A 16,909-nucleotide genomic window follows, 5' to 3' on the forward strand; every position below is an offset into this window, starting at 1 on the left:
CTTCCCAAGATTAGATGTCCACCTCGACTCCTTAACATCATCAGGTCCTTTCATGAGGAAATGAAGGGCACTGTAGTTTTTGATGGCTCAACATCAGATCCCTTTGACATCTGAAGTGGAGTGAAACAGGGTTGTGGCCTCATGCCGACCCTTTTGGGGATATTTTTTGCCGTCATGCTGAAGCAGGCCTTTGGAACTGCACCAGAAGGTGACTATCTCTGGACTAGATCAGACGGAAAGCTCTTTAATCTCTCTAGATTGAGAGCAAAGACCAAAGTCCAACTGAAATGCATGCGGGACTTCCTTTTCGCCAATGATGCAGCCGTTGTTGCCCACTCTGCTGAAGAGCTCCAACAACTTATGAATCGTTTTATTCTGGCCTGCCAAGACTTTGGATTAATAATCAGCCTGAAGAAAACCCAAGTCATGCGCCAGGGTGTGGATTCACGTCCCTCTATTACCATCTCCACATAAGAATTGGAGGTTGTTCATGACTTTGTGTACCTTGGCTCAACGATCTTGGACACTCTCTCCCTAGATGTCGAGCAGGATAGACGCATTGGCAAAGCAGCTACCATGTTCTCTAGACTTACAAAGAGAGTATGGCTTAATAAGAAGTTGATGGCGCATACCAAGATCCAGGTCTATAGAGCCTGTGTCCTGAGCACACTCCTGTACTGCAGTGAGTCCTGGACCCTTTGTGCATGGCAGGAGAGGAAACACATTCCATATGCGTTGTCTCGGATGCATTTTTGGTATCACCTGGCAGGACAAATAGAGTAGTCCTAGATCAAGCTGGAATTTATAGCATGTATACATTACTGAAACAGCAACGTCTACGTTGGCTTAGGCATATTGTGAGAATGGCTAATGGTTGGAATCCAAAAGATCTCCTGTATGAAGAATTAGTGCAGGAAAATTGCCCCAGAGGGAGACCACAGCTGCAATACAAGGATATCTGCAAAGTGGATCTGAAGGCTCTAGGAATGGACCTCAACATCTGAGTGTTCAGCCTGGAAGCAGGCGGTGCATCATGGCCCCTCCCATATTGAAGAGATGCTTGTTGAACAGGCCGAGGCAAAAAGGCAATCCCAAAACCAGCCAAATCAGGGAGCTGGACAGGGGACAGATTGTATTTGTCTTCAGCGTAGAAGGGATTGTCACTCTCAAATTGGCCTCCTCAGCCACACTAGATGCTGTTCCAAGTCCTCTATTCAGAGCACATTACCATAGTCTCTCGAGACTGAAGGATGCCTAATCTATATTTTCTTTATGGAGGGAAGAAAAACATTAATGTCCTAGTAGCTGTAGTGCCTGGAACAATGAAGCTATCTTGGTCAAAGTGCTTTTATAAAGTTCACAGTAATGGGATTGCAGCTCTATCTTATTTTTAAAATAAACAAATAAGTTCCTTGATTGTAATTAATACATTGAAAAAGATATCATAATGAATAGTTTTTTAAATAGGGTAGTTTACAACAAGCTTATATTCTTTCTCCTTTAATAGTCTCCTAGTACATCACTATTAACCTACAGAATTGGAGGGCAGCAGCATTTATCTAAAAAATCCCAGGATATATCCCACAGTTGGTCTGATGAGTCTTTATCCATGACTCAATCAGGTAAGTGTTGGGAATTAAGATTATTATATTTGTATCTCAACATTGATCAGTCAAACTCAACTTTTGGGGAGTAAATCACACTCTTTATTTTCCTCTAAAAATAATGTACAGTTTCTAAAGCATATATTGATGAATAACAGAGATAGTTGCACTTAGGGCTTGTCTGCACAAGCAGTGGGCTGGAGTGAGCTAAATAAGATTTTCTAGGAGGTCCAGTATGCCATTTGGTATGATCTTGTCAGCAAATGGAATACAGACCTTAGGCAAGTCTTAGGGAGAGAGCCACTTCATGATATTTGCAAATTAAGCACTTCCTTGACAGTGTCAGTGGCTGAGGAAGTGAAAGAATTTTTTTAAATTTTCCACTGTTTTGGGGCAGTGTGTATGTGCTGCATCACTTTAAAAATAATAATAAAATCCAAATGAAAAACTTCCCAGGAGCAGGAAAAGACAGAAGAGGGCAATGATTGTTTGTTTTTCTCTTAAAGATCTAGGTAAGAGCCACTGTCCTAATGCACTTAATTATTTTCACTTCCTTGGCCCTCCATAGAACCATCCTGAAAGTGGCTCACTTCTCAAAATACTTTATACAGGAAGGCCTGCTTTGGGTTCATTTCTAGCAATCATGTAAGCTCAAAATGAACCAAAACAGAGTGATCCTACTTAAACCAAAAAAAGTAGAAGCCCCCGACAGAGGCCAGGAAAGTGCAGGTAAGGTTGATTGCTCTGTAGGTAGATTGGTTTGCTCCAGCAAAGATATTGTTTTATTTCCATATTTAGGAGCCTATCCTTGCAGTGGGTTAAATGCCCATGTAGTTGTCCTTTTAAGGTGTTTGTGCAATACATTAAGTAGCAGTTTCTCTGCCTTCCTTTTTTAGGTGATGGATACATCATTACAGCTCTGTTGAAATGATGTAGGTATAAAGGTATAAACATAAGAGACATGATCTTGCCTCAGATATAATACAAAGAAAAGAGAGGAACTGGAAAAGCAAGGAAACAACTCATCAGCGTAGGGAACACACAGTGGCCAAAATGTTTTTGCTTAGCATAGTAAGTCATACCAGAATAGGTCCTTTGAATCAATGGGGCTTTGGTGAGTCAACTCCTCCTTAGGTTTCATTGATTCAAATGGGCCTACTTTAACTGTGACTTTCTTTAGCATCATTGTATGGAAGAGTTGCATATTTAAAAAGTAAATTGTATGAGATGCACTGTAGATAGCTGGCTTTTTTGTATGCAGATATCCATTTTCTCTTAAAGTATTAAACTGTGCCTTGTCAGAAACAACATCTGATCAAAGTGATATTGAAAGCCGAATCCGGGCTCTGAAGGATGAGTTACAAAAGAGAAAATCTGTTGTTTACCAGCTGAAAAAGGAACAAAAGAAAAGGCACAAGGAGAGGCTGAAAGCCCAGGAGGCTAGTTTGATCAAACAGCTAGAGGTAAGAGTTACTTAGAAGAGAGATTTTAAAAAAGTTTACTTCAAAGAGAAATTTGTTTCTCTCCTGTCTTCTTTGCAGCAATATGTTAATATTTGTGAATTCATTTTAAAATCCATGCTACAATGATGGATTTTCACAAAATTTTATGATAGTTTGTTTTCTTCCTGCTGTGCAGGAGGCTAGCTTAGCATGAGTAAGTTCCTCCTACTCTTTCTGGAGGCAGGACAAATATGTCAACTAGTTTGAATGATCTTGTCCTAACTTGAGAGTGCATCCTCTGAATCTGGTCTTGCCAGGAGTACAGGTTTCTTGAGTGAGTTCCACTCCTCTTTAATTTTCTGGCCTGGATTTTTAGCTATTTGGTCTTCTTGCCTTTCCCTGAGAGAGATGGCTTTACGAGACAATCCTGAGCTGTCTTTGGATACATCAGAAGACTTGTTGGACTATGGTAGCAGGCAACAGTGGGTCTTCTCTCAAGTTGTTGAAGCCATAGGTGTCATTCCTGCCCATTTGGGTGAGGATACCCCTGAGTTACTGGTTACAATGGCAGGTTGCCTTGTCTTTCCTGAATATCCTCAGGAGTAGAGCTTGACATCTCCAGGGGCCTGCCTGTCTAGGCTCAGCAGTTTACTTGGATACTTCTGCTGTAGTGAGTGGGGGGAGCTTCTCTTACAACCCTGATCCCCATCCATTAATGATTGATTGATTGATTGTTCAACTCTGTCCAACAACAGCAATAACTACAGTAGGGTAGCTGTGGGAGGCAGGCTTCTTTTGTTCACTCACAAATGGCAAACAATAACTTTGGACATATAAATGCTTCCGATGGTATTCTGGGGTTATCTGATAGAGTTTTCCCACCTTCCACCAGATCGTTTGGTATCATTTCTTCAAGCCAGATGCCAGGAAAAGCACCTTGCTGTTTTAAAAGCCATAGATAACCTACTGGATATACAGGCAATAGAGTTAGTATCATTGTCAGAAAAGGTTTGTAGGCTTTCACCTGATACTCTTTCTGTTACCCAAGAAGAGCAACGACTAGATTTCAAGAGAGTGAAGCAGTTTATAAAGAATATTTCATATGGAAACTTTAAAAAGAATTTCAGAAAATGTTCAGCAAGGAAGTTTCTAGTATCTCAAGATTTGACAAAAGTGCATCATCATGTGCCAATACACCCCTCCCACCAGCAGTTTCTAAGATTCAAGTATCAGGGTCTTCACTTACAGTACTGGCCTCTCCCCTTCACACTGTCACATTCCCCCAGAGTGTTTGCCAAGGTACTTGCAGCAGCTGTTGCACAACTGATGGATTTCAAAGAGCATTTTTATCCATACCAGGATGACCTTCTAATAAGATCAGAGAGTCATCTGGATCTCCAGCAGACAATTTCTTTTCTCTTGGATTTAGGCTTTCTTATGAACATGCAAAAAAGTCACTTATTGCTGATGCAGATAATTCGGCACTGTAGGGACACTGTACTAGTGGAGGTCTTCCTTCCACAGGAAAGGAAGTCCAAAATTCAGAAGGCAGTCAAGTCAGTGTCAAGGTTGCTCATAAAGGAGATGAAACTTCTTTCCCAGGCACTGAAAAATCTGTTATCCATAACTGTAGTCAGCATGAAAGGAATGCTCAGTGTACAGGCAGATTGGCTGAGTTGAACAGATATGGACCTTTTTCAGCAAGAATGGGAGTTCCAGTAGTAGATCTGTTTGCCTCTCCCCAGAACTTCAAGGTTCAGAGATTCATTGCCTGATTTCATACCCTAGGGGTATGGAAAGTGGATGCTCCTTGGCCTGGGGTCTGTGTTATGGCTTTCCTCCCATTTGTTGCCTATCTGGGATACTGAGGCAGGCTTAAGCAGAAAAACAGAGCTGATATTGATAGCCTCTCACTGACTCTGGAGACCTTGTTACTCAGAACTAATTGACCTTGCAGTGCAAAATCCTTGGCAACTTCCACCTGCAAAAGTTGCCTTTGGAGGGAGGAGAGGTCTTACAGAGAATTGTGTCTCAAGGGAGCATTCCCCCCCCCCAATCATTGCCTTACAGGGACAAATAGCTTAGGTATGTACCATGCTAGACTGCTCTTCCACAGTGGAGGAAAAAGGGAGGTTGGACTTAAATGTGAAACATCCTTTTCCAAGTGAGAGTAGTCTAGCCCCAACCATATAAATTTGGTTTTTCTTTGTTTCACCCTTGCTTTCTTTAAGTTTGCAAATTTATGATATTGCTATAAGTGAGCATACATTGCTCTACTGGTAGTAATTGGAAATTTTCTTCAGTGGAGATAGGTTCCCATAACTGGGAGAGTCAAGCAAATGTAACTCAAAGTAACTGAAATATTAGTCCTGCTTGGACTAATAGGGGGGAGGAGGGTACCTGCGCTAAGAATCCCTTATTCCACTGCAGAAAAGGAAATGTCATAGTAAGTTCAGCTTTCCTTTTTCTTTGAGCCTGGATGGCAGAATAATGGTGATAGCAAAAAGTACTGAAAATAAAATTACCCACTATGCATGTACCTTTGGTAATAAGCACAAATCTCAGAAATCTCTTTGCTTTAAAGTGGAATCTAGATATTCGGTAAGACTGTGTAAGTAAGTATAGTTAGACCAAGGGATTTTCACAGGAGTGCCATTCTCCACTTACATCCTTGTTGACTGATTTTCAAAGTGAGAAATTCTAACAGATTCTTTCTAATCTTTTCCATACATCATTAGACTTATGATGAATTCATCAAAAAGACTGAAGCAGAATTGAATCGGGATTTGGAGGCAACACTTACAGCTAAACCTCAAATTAAAGCTCCGTCTTCAGCTATTGAAAAGCCAAAGATCAAACCACTTCCAATCCATAGGTAATATAGCTAATATGCTTAAAGTTATCTGGCACTGATGCCTTTCTAGATGTATGCTATCTAGAGATGCTGGCACAATCAGCCAGCTTGATGAACACCCACCCCCAGACCCCGCCGGACCACTTACCATACGGCGTGCATGACCAGCATAATCTTCTGTGCCCCAATCATGGCAGTAACTCGGCTGCTACAGCCCCGCCTCCCTGCTTGCCCAACCACAGAAGATGACCTTTGCCAGCAGACTTCATATTCGTATACAAATATGAAGCCCCTATCTCTAATGCCATCATCTGTCTAGAAGGGGTGTCTTCCTGGGAAAAGATATCTTGTATGTATACAGACTTAATATTTGCTTTTTATCTGATACTAAAACAGAGATCAAGATGTAATGTAAAATTAATTTTAGTAAGTTATTAGAAAGCAAGACTTACTTTAATGTGTATTGGCAAGAATTATGTTTATTCAAGCTATATTTCAGAACAAAGTATTTTCAGCATTTTTACCCCCTTTGGCCAAATAAAGAAATTTTGGAAGTAAAGCGTAAAGCAGTATCTCAAGAAATGAAAGCAAATACTACAAGCAGCAAAGGTCAGATTCATATTTTCACACCCTGCTGGAAAAGAAACCTTGACAATGGGATCAGTTGAACTTCTTGCTTTCACAGAATATTCCAGACTTCGTGGCAACACAAAAAAAAACCCCAGGCTTTTATGCTGTACCTTCTATAATTTAAATAAATGGGACATGGAGTAGAGTCTTAGAAGGGTTGGGCAAATTCATGTGGGTAGTAGCAGTTTTTAACAAGTCTGGATGCAAACTACTTACATATTCTTAAGATGGAAACCAAAACACTACATTGAATCCAGACACAAGTCAATAACCAGTATTGATTATATAAATCAGGAAAATGACAGTAAGCATTCTGGCAGCCACTTTATAGGCTAGTTGCCTTCAAAGGCCCCTACATAGTAGTGTGCTATGGCAATCCAACCTACAGTTGCCTGCAGTATGAATGGCTGTGGCCTTGATCTGACTTCCTGTGGGAAAGGAGCAATGGGTATATTGTCCAGAACAAATACGTAAAGGTCATGTCTGGACACATGCTACCATCCAGAAGCAAGACAGAGTTTTGGGGCACCATTCATGACAAACCTGATTGCAGTACTAGTATGCAACCACATCCAAAACCATTTGAACTAAATCACCAGAATCCTACTCTGGGTTATCTGCACATGTACACAGCTTCTATTCTAGAGCTTCTGCGACCAGAAAAAGACACATTAGTACAAGCCCCTCTCCCTGGTATGTGTACTTTGGCACCAAGGCTCTCCCTTCAGTTTCTCTTCAACCGCCATGTTGAGAGCCTCATTATTTCCTGAAGAACTGACAACCTCTACCAGGTCCATGATCCTGATGCTATTTTTCTACAGAAGCAGCCTGTCCCTAACTAAATTTTTCTCGAGCCTTCATAATCTCATTCTCGACATGAACAAAACCTTATTCCACCTAACAAGGACAGTCAACGCATTGACTCCATAGGCTTCTGGCTCTATTCCTCTGCAGCCTTTACAATGTAAGTTGCTAACTATCAAGGGGCTATGGGTGCATCTCAGTGCTTCTTATGGGACAACATGTCTCCCTTAATCAAAGCACTGCCTAATGATAAGAGGATCCTGGCACAAACTTTGCAGCAAGAAGGCCTCTCTGTGGCAAAACAACAAGATGCTTGCAGCATGCCACACTGTCATAGAATCATAGAAAAGTGAACTTGGAAGGGACCTACAAGGCCATCAAGTCCCACCCCCGCTCAAGGCAGGAATACAATCAAAACATATCTGCCAGGTGATTATATAAGTTTTTCTTGAATGCTTCCAGGGTTGGAGGACTCACCAACTCCTGAGGTAACTGGTTCCACTGTTGTACTGCTCTAACAGTTAGGATGTTTTTCCTGATATTCAACCAAAATCTGGCTTCCTTTAACTTGAGCCCATTGTTGTGTGTCCTGCATCGTGGGATGACTGAGAACAGATCTTGCCCTTAGTTTCTTTCTCCACCTTTTGTAGGAGAAAATTATCAGCCACACAAGCCAGAAATTTCTTGGAAGGACCAAACTTGGCAGAATTTGTCTCCCAACATATATCTGGATAACTGAAATCTCCCATTTCTTTGAAAACCCTGCAATTTGTTTTTCAAAAGTTTCGTCCGCTTCCTCTCTTTGATTGGGTGGTCATTAGTAGACTCCAACTACCAAGTTCCTTTTGTTTTTTGCCCCAGCTAGATTGATCTAGATGCTCTCGATGGGACAGCCACTCTCCTCCTGTGTTTCTTTGCAGGAATGTGTATTTTTGGCACATACTGCAACTCCACCTCCCTTTTTATTCTCTCTGTCCTTTTTGATCAGTTTATATCCCTGTCGATGCCATCTCTGAATCTGTGGTCACCTCCCTCGCACGCCACAGCAGGCCTGGTGGAAGATGTTCATACCCACATCAAAGACCTTCACTTTGATGGTGTTGGTTTGTTCAGTGCTGAAAGGGACTATATTCTTGAAAATGTACAAAAGAAGCTTCCAGTGCCTTCATCCCTCATGTGCCCATGCCTGCATTGATGGTGCAACATGTTCTGGGTATGATGGCCTTGATGAAGGGTGGTACTCATTCCCCAGGCCTCCTATACCTCACCGTGGAGGTGAGTGGTGCCTCTCTCACCACATCTGCCTCACCACAGTCCATGTAACCAGCCAAGACAACAACCTTGCAGATCTACTTAGCCACAAGGAACACCAAGGTCATGAATGGGAGCTAGACCAAACAGTTTTGGACCGTCTGCATTCATTGGGAGACACCCAAGATAGACCTCTACTTGTCCAGAACAAACCGAAAATATAGATACAGGTGTTGGCAAGAACTCCCTTGGCAATGCCTTCATCAGACATTGTCCTAAGATACTCGCTTACCTGTTTAACTGTTCCTGCTCCTCCACAAAGTGGCTGGGACAAGGCCAGTGCCATTTTAGTAGCTCCATGGTGGCTACGTCAGCCTTGGCTCTTGACTCTGTGTCAGCTCTCCTCCAAAGTCGTCCACCTTCCTTGCCTCCCTCACCTACTCACCCAAAACAGGGCTCAGATCCTCCAACCAGATCTTCCAGCACTTCATCTTGCGGTGTGGATGATTCCGCTTCTTTGATGAATGTCCTCTATCAGGCCAGTAAGCCCTCCAGCAGGCAGGCCTACCTTTACAAGCGGAAAAAGTTTCAGTCCTTCACTTTTTCAATAGCCTGGTCACTGACTAATCCTTCTCTTCAGACAGTTTTACGTTTCCTTCTCCACCTTAAGTGCCAATGACTCTCTATGTCATTGCTCAGGGTATATCTCTCTGCTATTGTTGTACACCAATTGCCAACCTCTTCAGCCTCTCAATTTTTCAAGAATCCAACCCTCAAGTGTTTTCTTAAAGGGTTAACACATATATACCCAGATGTCCACTCTCCTCCGCCTCAGTGGTCATTGACATTATTCCTCAGACACCTCACATGGGGCCTTTTTGAGCCCCTAGCATCGGCAGATCTACGCCTTCTAACATTTAAAACTATATTTCTCATGGCAATCACCTCCACATGACATGCCAGTGAACTGGCAGCTCTACGCTCCAACTATCCCTACCTTCAATTCCACCCTGACAAAGTTCATCTCTCGATGAACATTTTTTTTTTATTCCCAAGATTGTCTCTCAGTTTTACTTCTCTCAGCCCTTGGTCCTCCCATCCTTTTCTCCATCTCCATCCACGCCTCAGGATCCTTCACACTCTAGACATCAGATATACTCTTGCCTTTATGTAGCCTGCATGCAGCCCTTTTGCCATTCTCCTTGACTGTTCATCAGCTATCAGCCCCCCTTGAAGGGGGTCCAAGTCAGCTCCCAATGTATTTCCAAGTGGGTTGCCTCTGCTCTCCAACTCTCCTATCAGGTCGGCAGTACCACAGCCCCTTCACCCGCATTCCACAAGGGCCCTCCAGGATATCTGTGCATCTGCCACCTGGTTGCAGTCATCTACCTTCAGCAACCACTACCAGCTAAATGTTCAGCAGAAGTCCAATGCCTCTTTTAGACATGCTGTACTTTCTTCTACCTTCTACAAGCCAGATTTTTAGTCACCCAGAGTGTGATTCACAGAGGCCACAAAGAAGGACAGGTTACCTACCTGTAATTGTAGTTCTTCAAGTGGTCCTCTGTGATTCACACATCCCACCCAGCCTCCCCACTGTCATGCCCTCACTCACAGCAGTGGTTGAATTAACTGAAGGGAGATCTTGGCACCAAGGTACATATACCGGGGGAGGGGCTTGTCCTAATGTGTCTTTTTCTGATTGCAAAAGCTTTAGAATATTCCAACAAGGTTCTGTGTATGTGCGTATCACTCCGAATGTGAATCACAGAGAACCACTCGTAGAACTACAATTACAGGTAGGTAAGCTTTCTTTCTCTATAGTCATTGCTGATTATTTCCTCCTTGGCATTGTGTTATCACACACTGGAATGCTTCAGACCAGCAAACTGCTAAAACTTCAGCTTTAATAGAGGTGGCCATACTTGCGGATGATCAGTTACACAAGGGCATTTGGTTGGCAGCACCTGGCTGCTACTTAGCCTCTTAATTCTTATGGAAGCAGTAAGAGTGTAAGTTTTTCACACATGGCTTTTCCATTTTGAATTTATTTTTGAAAAATAAATCATGACACAGTATAATATGTCATATTCATCTGGGGTTGTATTTACCTAATTTTCAGACCTGTGAAGGACCAGATGATTTTTGTTATGTCCCAGTACGTAAAACCAAGAAATCAAAGGGGGGTACTTTTTATTTAATTATTTTTTAAAAAATAAGTGTATTCCACCTTTCTCCTTAGAAAAGGACCCAAGGCAGCTTACAGGATTTAAAGACAATATTTAAGAACAAAACACTGAGCATACAAAGGTGACGTACATCATTAAAAGCAATATTTAAAGCTAAAAGCACTAAGTATAGATATATTAAACAGAACAACTAAATACCCATTAGAAATGGGAAATGCAAGCAATACTAAAGACACAAGTCAAAGAAGTGATGCATAAGAATCCATCTAAAAAGATCAAGATCAAGCCGGCAATTGTAGAATAGAAAGATCTTCACTTCCTCGCAGAAAGAGAACAAAGATGGGGCCAACCTAGCCTCCTGTGGGAGGGAGTTCTGCCTTGGAGCAGCGACAGATAAGATCTTCTCTTGTGTCCCCATCAAATGCACCTTTGAAGAGGGTTGGACCAAGAGAAAGGCCTTCCCTGATGATCTTAGTACCTGAGCAGGTTCATAATGGGAGACATGGTATTTGAAGTAGCTTGGGCCCAAGCTGTTTAGGGCTTTATAGGTTAAAATCAGTACTTTGAAATGTGCCTGAAAACAGATTGGCAGCTAGTGGAGCTGTTATAATGAGGGTTATGTGATCCTTGTAACCCACCTGAGTCAGCAGTCTGGTTGCTGTGTTTTGGACCTGCTGAAGTTTCCTGAAACTTTCGACAGTGCATTACAGTAATCCAACCAGGATGTAATTAAGGCATGTGTCACTGTTGCCAGATCATACTTCTCAAGAAATGTTCACAGCTGATGCACTAGTTTTAATTGTGCAAATGCATTCCTGGCCTCCATCATAACCTGGGCATCTAGGCTCAGAGATGAATCCAGGAGCACCCACCCCCAAGATCCACACCTGTGTTTTCAGAGGAAATATAACCCTATCCAGTATAGGTTGCATCCGTATTCCTTGATCTGCCTTTCAATTGACCAGGAGTACCTCTGTCTTGTCTGGTTTAAGTTTCAGTGTATTTGTCCTCATCCAGTCCATTACTGATGCCAAACACTGATCTAGAGCTGAGCTTCCTCAGATTTAGCTGGCAAGGAGAGATTTGGGTGTCATCCACATACTGGTGACACCAAAGCCCAGAACTCCAGACAGTCTCTCCCAGCAGCTTCATGTAGATGTTAAATAACATAGGAGACAAAACAGAGCCCTGAGAGACCCTGCAGGCCAGCAGCTAATCCCCTAGCGCCACCTTATGTTTTCTCCCCTCTAGGAAGGGCTGGAGCCACCATAAAACAGTGCCACCAAGTCCCATCCCAGAGAGATGGGCTAGGAAGATACTATGGTTGATAGTGTCAAAAGCAATTGAGAGGTCCAGCAGAACCAGTAGAGACACATACCATTTATCCTGTTCCTGGTGTAGGTCATCCACCAAGGCAACCAGAGCACTTTCCATCCTAAACCAGGCCTGAAGCCCAAATGAAATGGATCTAGATAGTCTGTCTCATCCAGGAACCTCTAGAGCTGAGAGGCCACGACCAGCTCTAGCACTTTTCCTCAAGAATGGAATATTAGATACTGCTTGGTAATTATTCAGTATTGTGGGATCCAAGAAGAGCTTCTTTAACAATAGTTTTACTGTTGCCTCCTTTAAGCATGATGGGATTCTACCTTATAGAAAGGAGTTTACCACTCCTACTGCACACTGAACCAGTTCCTTGCTTGCAGTTTTTATTAGCCAGGAAGGATAAGGATCCAGCAGACATGTGATAGCCCTCATCTCTCCAAGGGTCCTGACCACATCATCATGCTCCAGGAACTGAAATTCATCCATTAACATAAGGCAAGCATGACTGTATATGATACTCATGTTTATATATAAATTGATCTGTTTTGTAGGTCTGAGACATCAAAAAGTTGGAACTCATTAACTGATTCTGAACGTTCCAAAGGATCCTTGGAGTCCATTGCAGAACATGCTAGTAAGTAGCTTTCGGAATATACAGATAAAAACAATTTACTGCAAAGTTACTCTCTAATTAAATCAGTTTAAAATATGATAGCTTCTCCTATGGGCCCTTCCTCCCCCTCCTAGCAGGAATCCTTTAGGATCTGGTAGAGCACAGGCTGTAGAAACAGGGGCAAAGCAATATTTGATACTATTTCCTTAATATTTAAATATGCATTTGTATTAAAGTTTGTTATTCAAAGTAAAGAGACATTATGTGGATCTTTTGAAAGTTATGAAAAATTCCCTTAATGCAGCCTATCTCTTAAAACACCACAGAAAAGTCTCTGTTAAGAGTATGTGTTAAAGTTTTACCTGAATATTTGTATATTTATTGTGTTTAACTCAAACATTAACAAGCTAAATAGTGTATTTGGCTATTCTATTAAAAAGTTGGATATACAGTACATTTTTACAAAAAAATAGATGGCATGGTTTAATTATATTATTGAGGTTTTCTGTTATAATTGAAGTTAGCTGCCTTATTAAATAGCAAATGTAATTTTTAAAAAGTATTTCAGCTGTTTGGTTTTCATTCTCTTAAGATGCTGTCTATCATTCTGAGAGAACTGTGTCTGCATACACTAAGAAATTTGTTGAAGCAGATGTTCGGACAGAGGAACAGTCTCAAACTCCATCACCACTCCTCAAGGCCCCAAGAAAATCTAGAGCAGAGTCCAGTGATTCATCAGATAGTTTGGCTTCATCAGTTCTTTTCAAAGACTTAGGAGATGTAAGCAAACCATGCCAAGTATCACCAAGCAAGTCTGTAGATGCAGCAAGTCTTGCTGAAACAGAAGTAGCTCATAAAAGATCTGATGGCTCTGTTTTTAAAGCAGAGCAGGAGAATGTATCTTCTTTAAAGAAATATGTCTGTTCTAGGGGTGATCTGTTGGAAAAGAAGCAAACTGATTTGACTGTTGAATGTGTTCAGGAAAGAAAAGGGATACCAGAAGAGAAGTATAAAGATGAAGAAAGTGCCATATCAATCAAGTCTTCTCTTACATCAAGCAAAGGGTTGCTGAAAGAAGCTTCCTTAGTTTCAGAACAGATAAAGCCATCACATTGTAGTGATTTTGAAGGATCTTCCTTGAGAAAAGAAATGTCAAAAAATGGTATATCTCTTATGGAATATTATAATGATGATTTTGACAAACTTTCATTGTCTGTTGGAAAAATCTCTCTGTCCCAGAGAGAGAAATACACAAAAACTCCTAGAAGTATATCTACTAGTATTAGAAGTGAAGATGAAATAAGTGAATGTCTTAGTGACAGTTCTTTATCTGTGGCTGGCAGTATTCATTCAGAAAAATTATTAGAATTGAAGTCTCCAACAGAACTTGTGAAAAGGACAGAATGCAGTGATGTTGAGAGAGAACCACCTCATGTTGATACATCACTTTGGGCTTCCATTTCTAAGTCAGAAGAAGAAGAAGAAGAAGAAGAAGAAGAAGAAGAAGCTTTGGTAGATTTCAGCATTGGTGACAGAGTTCTTGTAAGTAATGTCCAGCCTGGGACATTAAGATTCAAGGGGCAGACAAGTTTTGCTAAAGGTTTTTGGGCTGGTGTAGAGTTGGATGAGCCTGAAGGAAACAATGATGGTGCTTATAATGGCATTTGTTACTTTGATTGTAAAGACAAACATGGCATTTTTGCTCCACCTCAAAAAATATCTCACATTTTAGAAGATTTTGATTACATAGTCTCAAATGAAGACTCTTTCTCCAAATGTAAATTAGATCACCATAAAACAACACAAGACAGAAACATGTCTGAAGAAGAGGAGGAAAACAGAGGAAGAATTGCAATTGAGAAATTCTCACAGCATAAGTCTCTAAAAGACATGTCTTCTGTAGAGGGATCACTTGCATCTGGAGATAACATAAAACCCACTTCTCAAAGAAACCATATGACAGATATTAGTTCTGCTGAAGAACTTGATGAAGAAACAAATATTGTTGATTCCCTAAAGTCTTCTGTAGATGATGACAATATCTTATCTGCCTCAGTTTCTCACGCCCTTAGAGAGGCATCTGCTGTTGCTATAGAAGAGACTTTGGACCACATCTTCCATGACAAATGGAAGCACCAACAACTTTCATGGCAGGAATATACAGAAAAGTCAGATGGCCCTTCTTCTGGAGTTTTGGAGAGGTCATCCACTCCCCTCTTGGACTTGCTAACAAAAGAAAGAATCCATTTAGAAGCACAACTGAGAATCCCATCCCAAGAGGGGGCAGAACTGATAAATCAAAAGGAAAAAGTTACCTTGCTGGCTGACAGTCTCCTTCAAGCTTTTGTGAAAGACACAGTCAATCATCTGCAACAAATCAAGAAGGTCAGAAATGAGAAAATTCAGTTCAGCAACAGAGAATTTTATGCTGTTCAAGAGAATTTGACAGCTAATGAGCTGCAGAGTATTTTCATCAGTTCTGAAATGGATGATGGAGAAGAAGTATCCTCTCCAGAGCTATGTCTGAGGCCTGTAAGTACAATTTTCTTTAAAGACTTTAGATGCTAACATTGTGGTGATGCTTCAGCTACAAAGTGTGAACAGCCGTAACTTTATGGATTACTTCTTGTGGCAACCCTTCCTGCTTGATCTCCATTGTAATATACTTTGTGGTAGAAACTGTTTCATTTCTATAACTAGAATGGTTAATGGATTTGACTAGCAGACAGTCATGCTTATCACATATTGTTCTGGAGCTTTGGTGTTTCACAAGTGGTTTGTCATTGCACTTGTAGGTGTAGGTTGCTTCTGAGAGAAACAAGTCTAAAGCCCTCCATGGGCTCACAGAACTAGTTCCAACATTTGAATCATGACCATTTGGTTTTCGTTTTTGTGAAATGTATGAGCATGAAATTTCACATACAAATGGTGTTTGCTTACAGATAGAATTAAAAAGCAGCAAAGATTGCCCAGCAAAAGCAAATGGGCTTAAAGAAGTTCTGATAATTCTGATAAGTGATTTCCATTTGCCTGTTCAAATTGTAGCCGCTTCTGCTACAGTAGTAACTTTAGATTTTGTTGATACTATTGCAGTCAGTCTTACTGTAATTTCTTCATATTTACAACTTCTCAACACTGTTCTCAGAATGAGAATATATCTATATAATTTTGATGCATTTTCCTCTTGCCTTTCTGTGTGTCATCACATCATTCTATACAGTGGGATCTCGACTTACGAACGACCCTACTTACGAACAATTCAACTTACGAAGCCGCCCTATAGGGGAAATAAGGACTCGACATACAAACTTCCCTCGAGTTACGTACAGGGGAAAAAGTCCCCCCTCCCTCCCCTTAGAGGCTTCTGAAGGGGAAAAAAGGGTCAGAAACTTAAAAATAAATAAAAAAAAGTCACTTACCAGGCCTTGGTAGCCCCCAAACAGCAGGAAAAAGAGCAGGAAACAGCTAAAAGCCCACACCAGAAGGGAGCCTGGCAGCCATTTTGTGCTTTCCCCCCCTGCACCCTCCTCTCCCCGCCTATCAGCTGATGGGCTGGCTCTGAAGAGGCTTGGGGAGGCTTGCTCAGCACCTAAAAAGCCTGCCTGTGTGTCTTTGTGCTGAAAAAATCAGCACAACATGCTTTAAAACATGATTTAAAATTGGCTTTGTTGGAAAAAAAAGATTACTAAAGTGCTTTGCAAACTGTTCCCTGCCTTCCTCCTCGTTTCCTGAACCTAAGGGAAAAAAAGAAAAAAATATCCCCCTCTAGTGGCAGAAGGCGGAATAGCAGCTTCCCATTAGTTTCTATGGACGGAAAACAGCAGATACAGATTAAATGGTTTTCAATGCATTTCTATGGGAAATGCAGAGTCGACCTAAGAACTTTTCGACTTACAAACTGCCTTTCAATACGGATTAAGTTCGTAAGTTGAGACCCCACTGTATTCACTTATTTAGAAACAGCAGGTATTATGAAACAACTTACTTTTACTTCAGTCAGGCTATCATAATTAGGCCATTCTGATACATCAGCAGGCAACACACTAGAGATAACCAAAGCTCACTGTTTGCTCCTCCCTGTTGCTTTCTGCTAACCATTCCCTCTCTAAACATGTAATTAATGACAAGAGCAAGGAGGAAGAGCTGTTGACATTGTTCTTGTTTCCTGCTCCTGAGGAACAGCACAGATGGAGTCG

General features: G+C 41.4%; 1 protein-coding gene across 1 annotated transcript in view; it reads left to right on the top strand.

Annotated features, from left to right (window-relative positions):
* The window catches only part of CEP350 (centrosomal protein 350), a 211,492-nt gene that overhangs the window by 176,212 nt on the left and 18,371 nt on the right, over positions 1 to 16,909 (top strand). The window contains exons 30-34 of the mRNA XM_078392370.1: positions 1,508 to 1,622; positions 2,907 to 3,067; positions 5,785 to 5,921; positions 12,652 to 12,734; positions 13,306 to 15,245. Coding sequence (XP_078248496.1) covers positions 1,508 to 1,622; positions 2,907 to 3,067; positions 5,785 to 5,921; positions 12,652 to 12,734; positions 13,306 to 15,245 — 2,436 coding nt within the window. The remainder of the gene's footprint in view (positions 1 to 1,507; positions 1,623 to 2,906; positions 3,068 to 5,784; positions 5,922 to 12,651; positions 12,735 to 13,305; positions 15,246 to 16,909) is intronic.

This window comes from Pogona vitticeps, chromosome 4, assembly GCF_051106095.1.
Source record: "Pogona vitticeps strain Pit_001003342236 chromosome 4, PviZW2.1, whole genome shotgun sequence".
Classification (NCBI taxonomy): domain Eukaryota; kingdom Metazoa; phylum Chordata; class Lepidosauria; order Squamata; family Agamidae; genus Pogona; species Pogona vitticeps.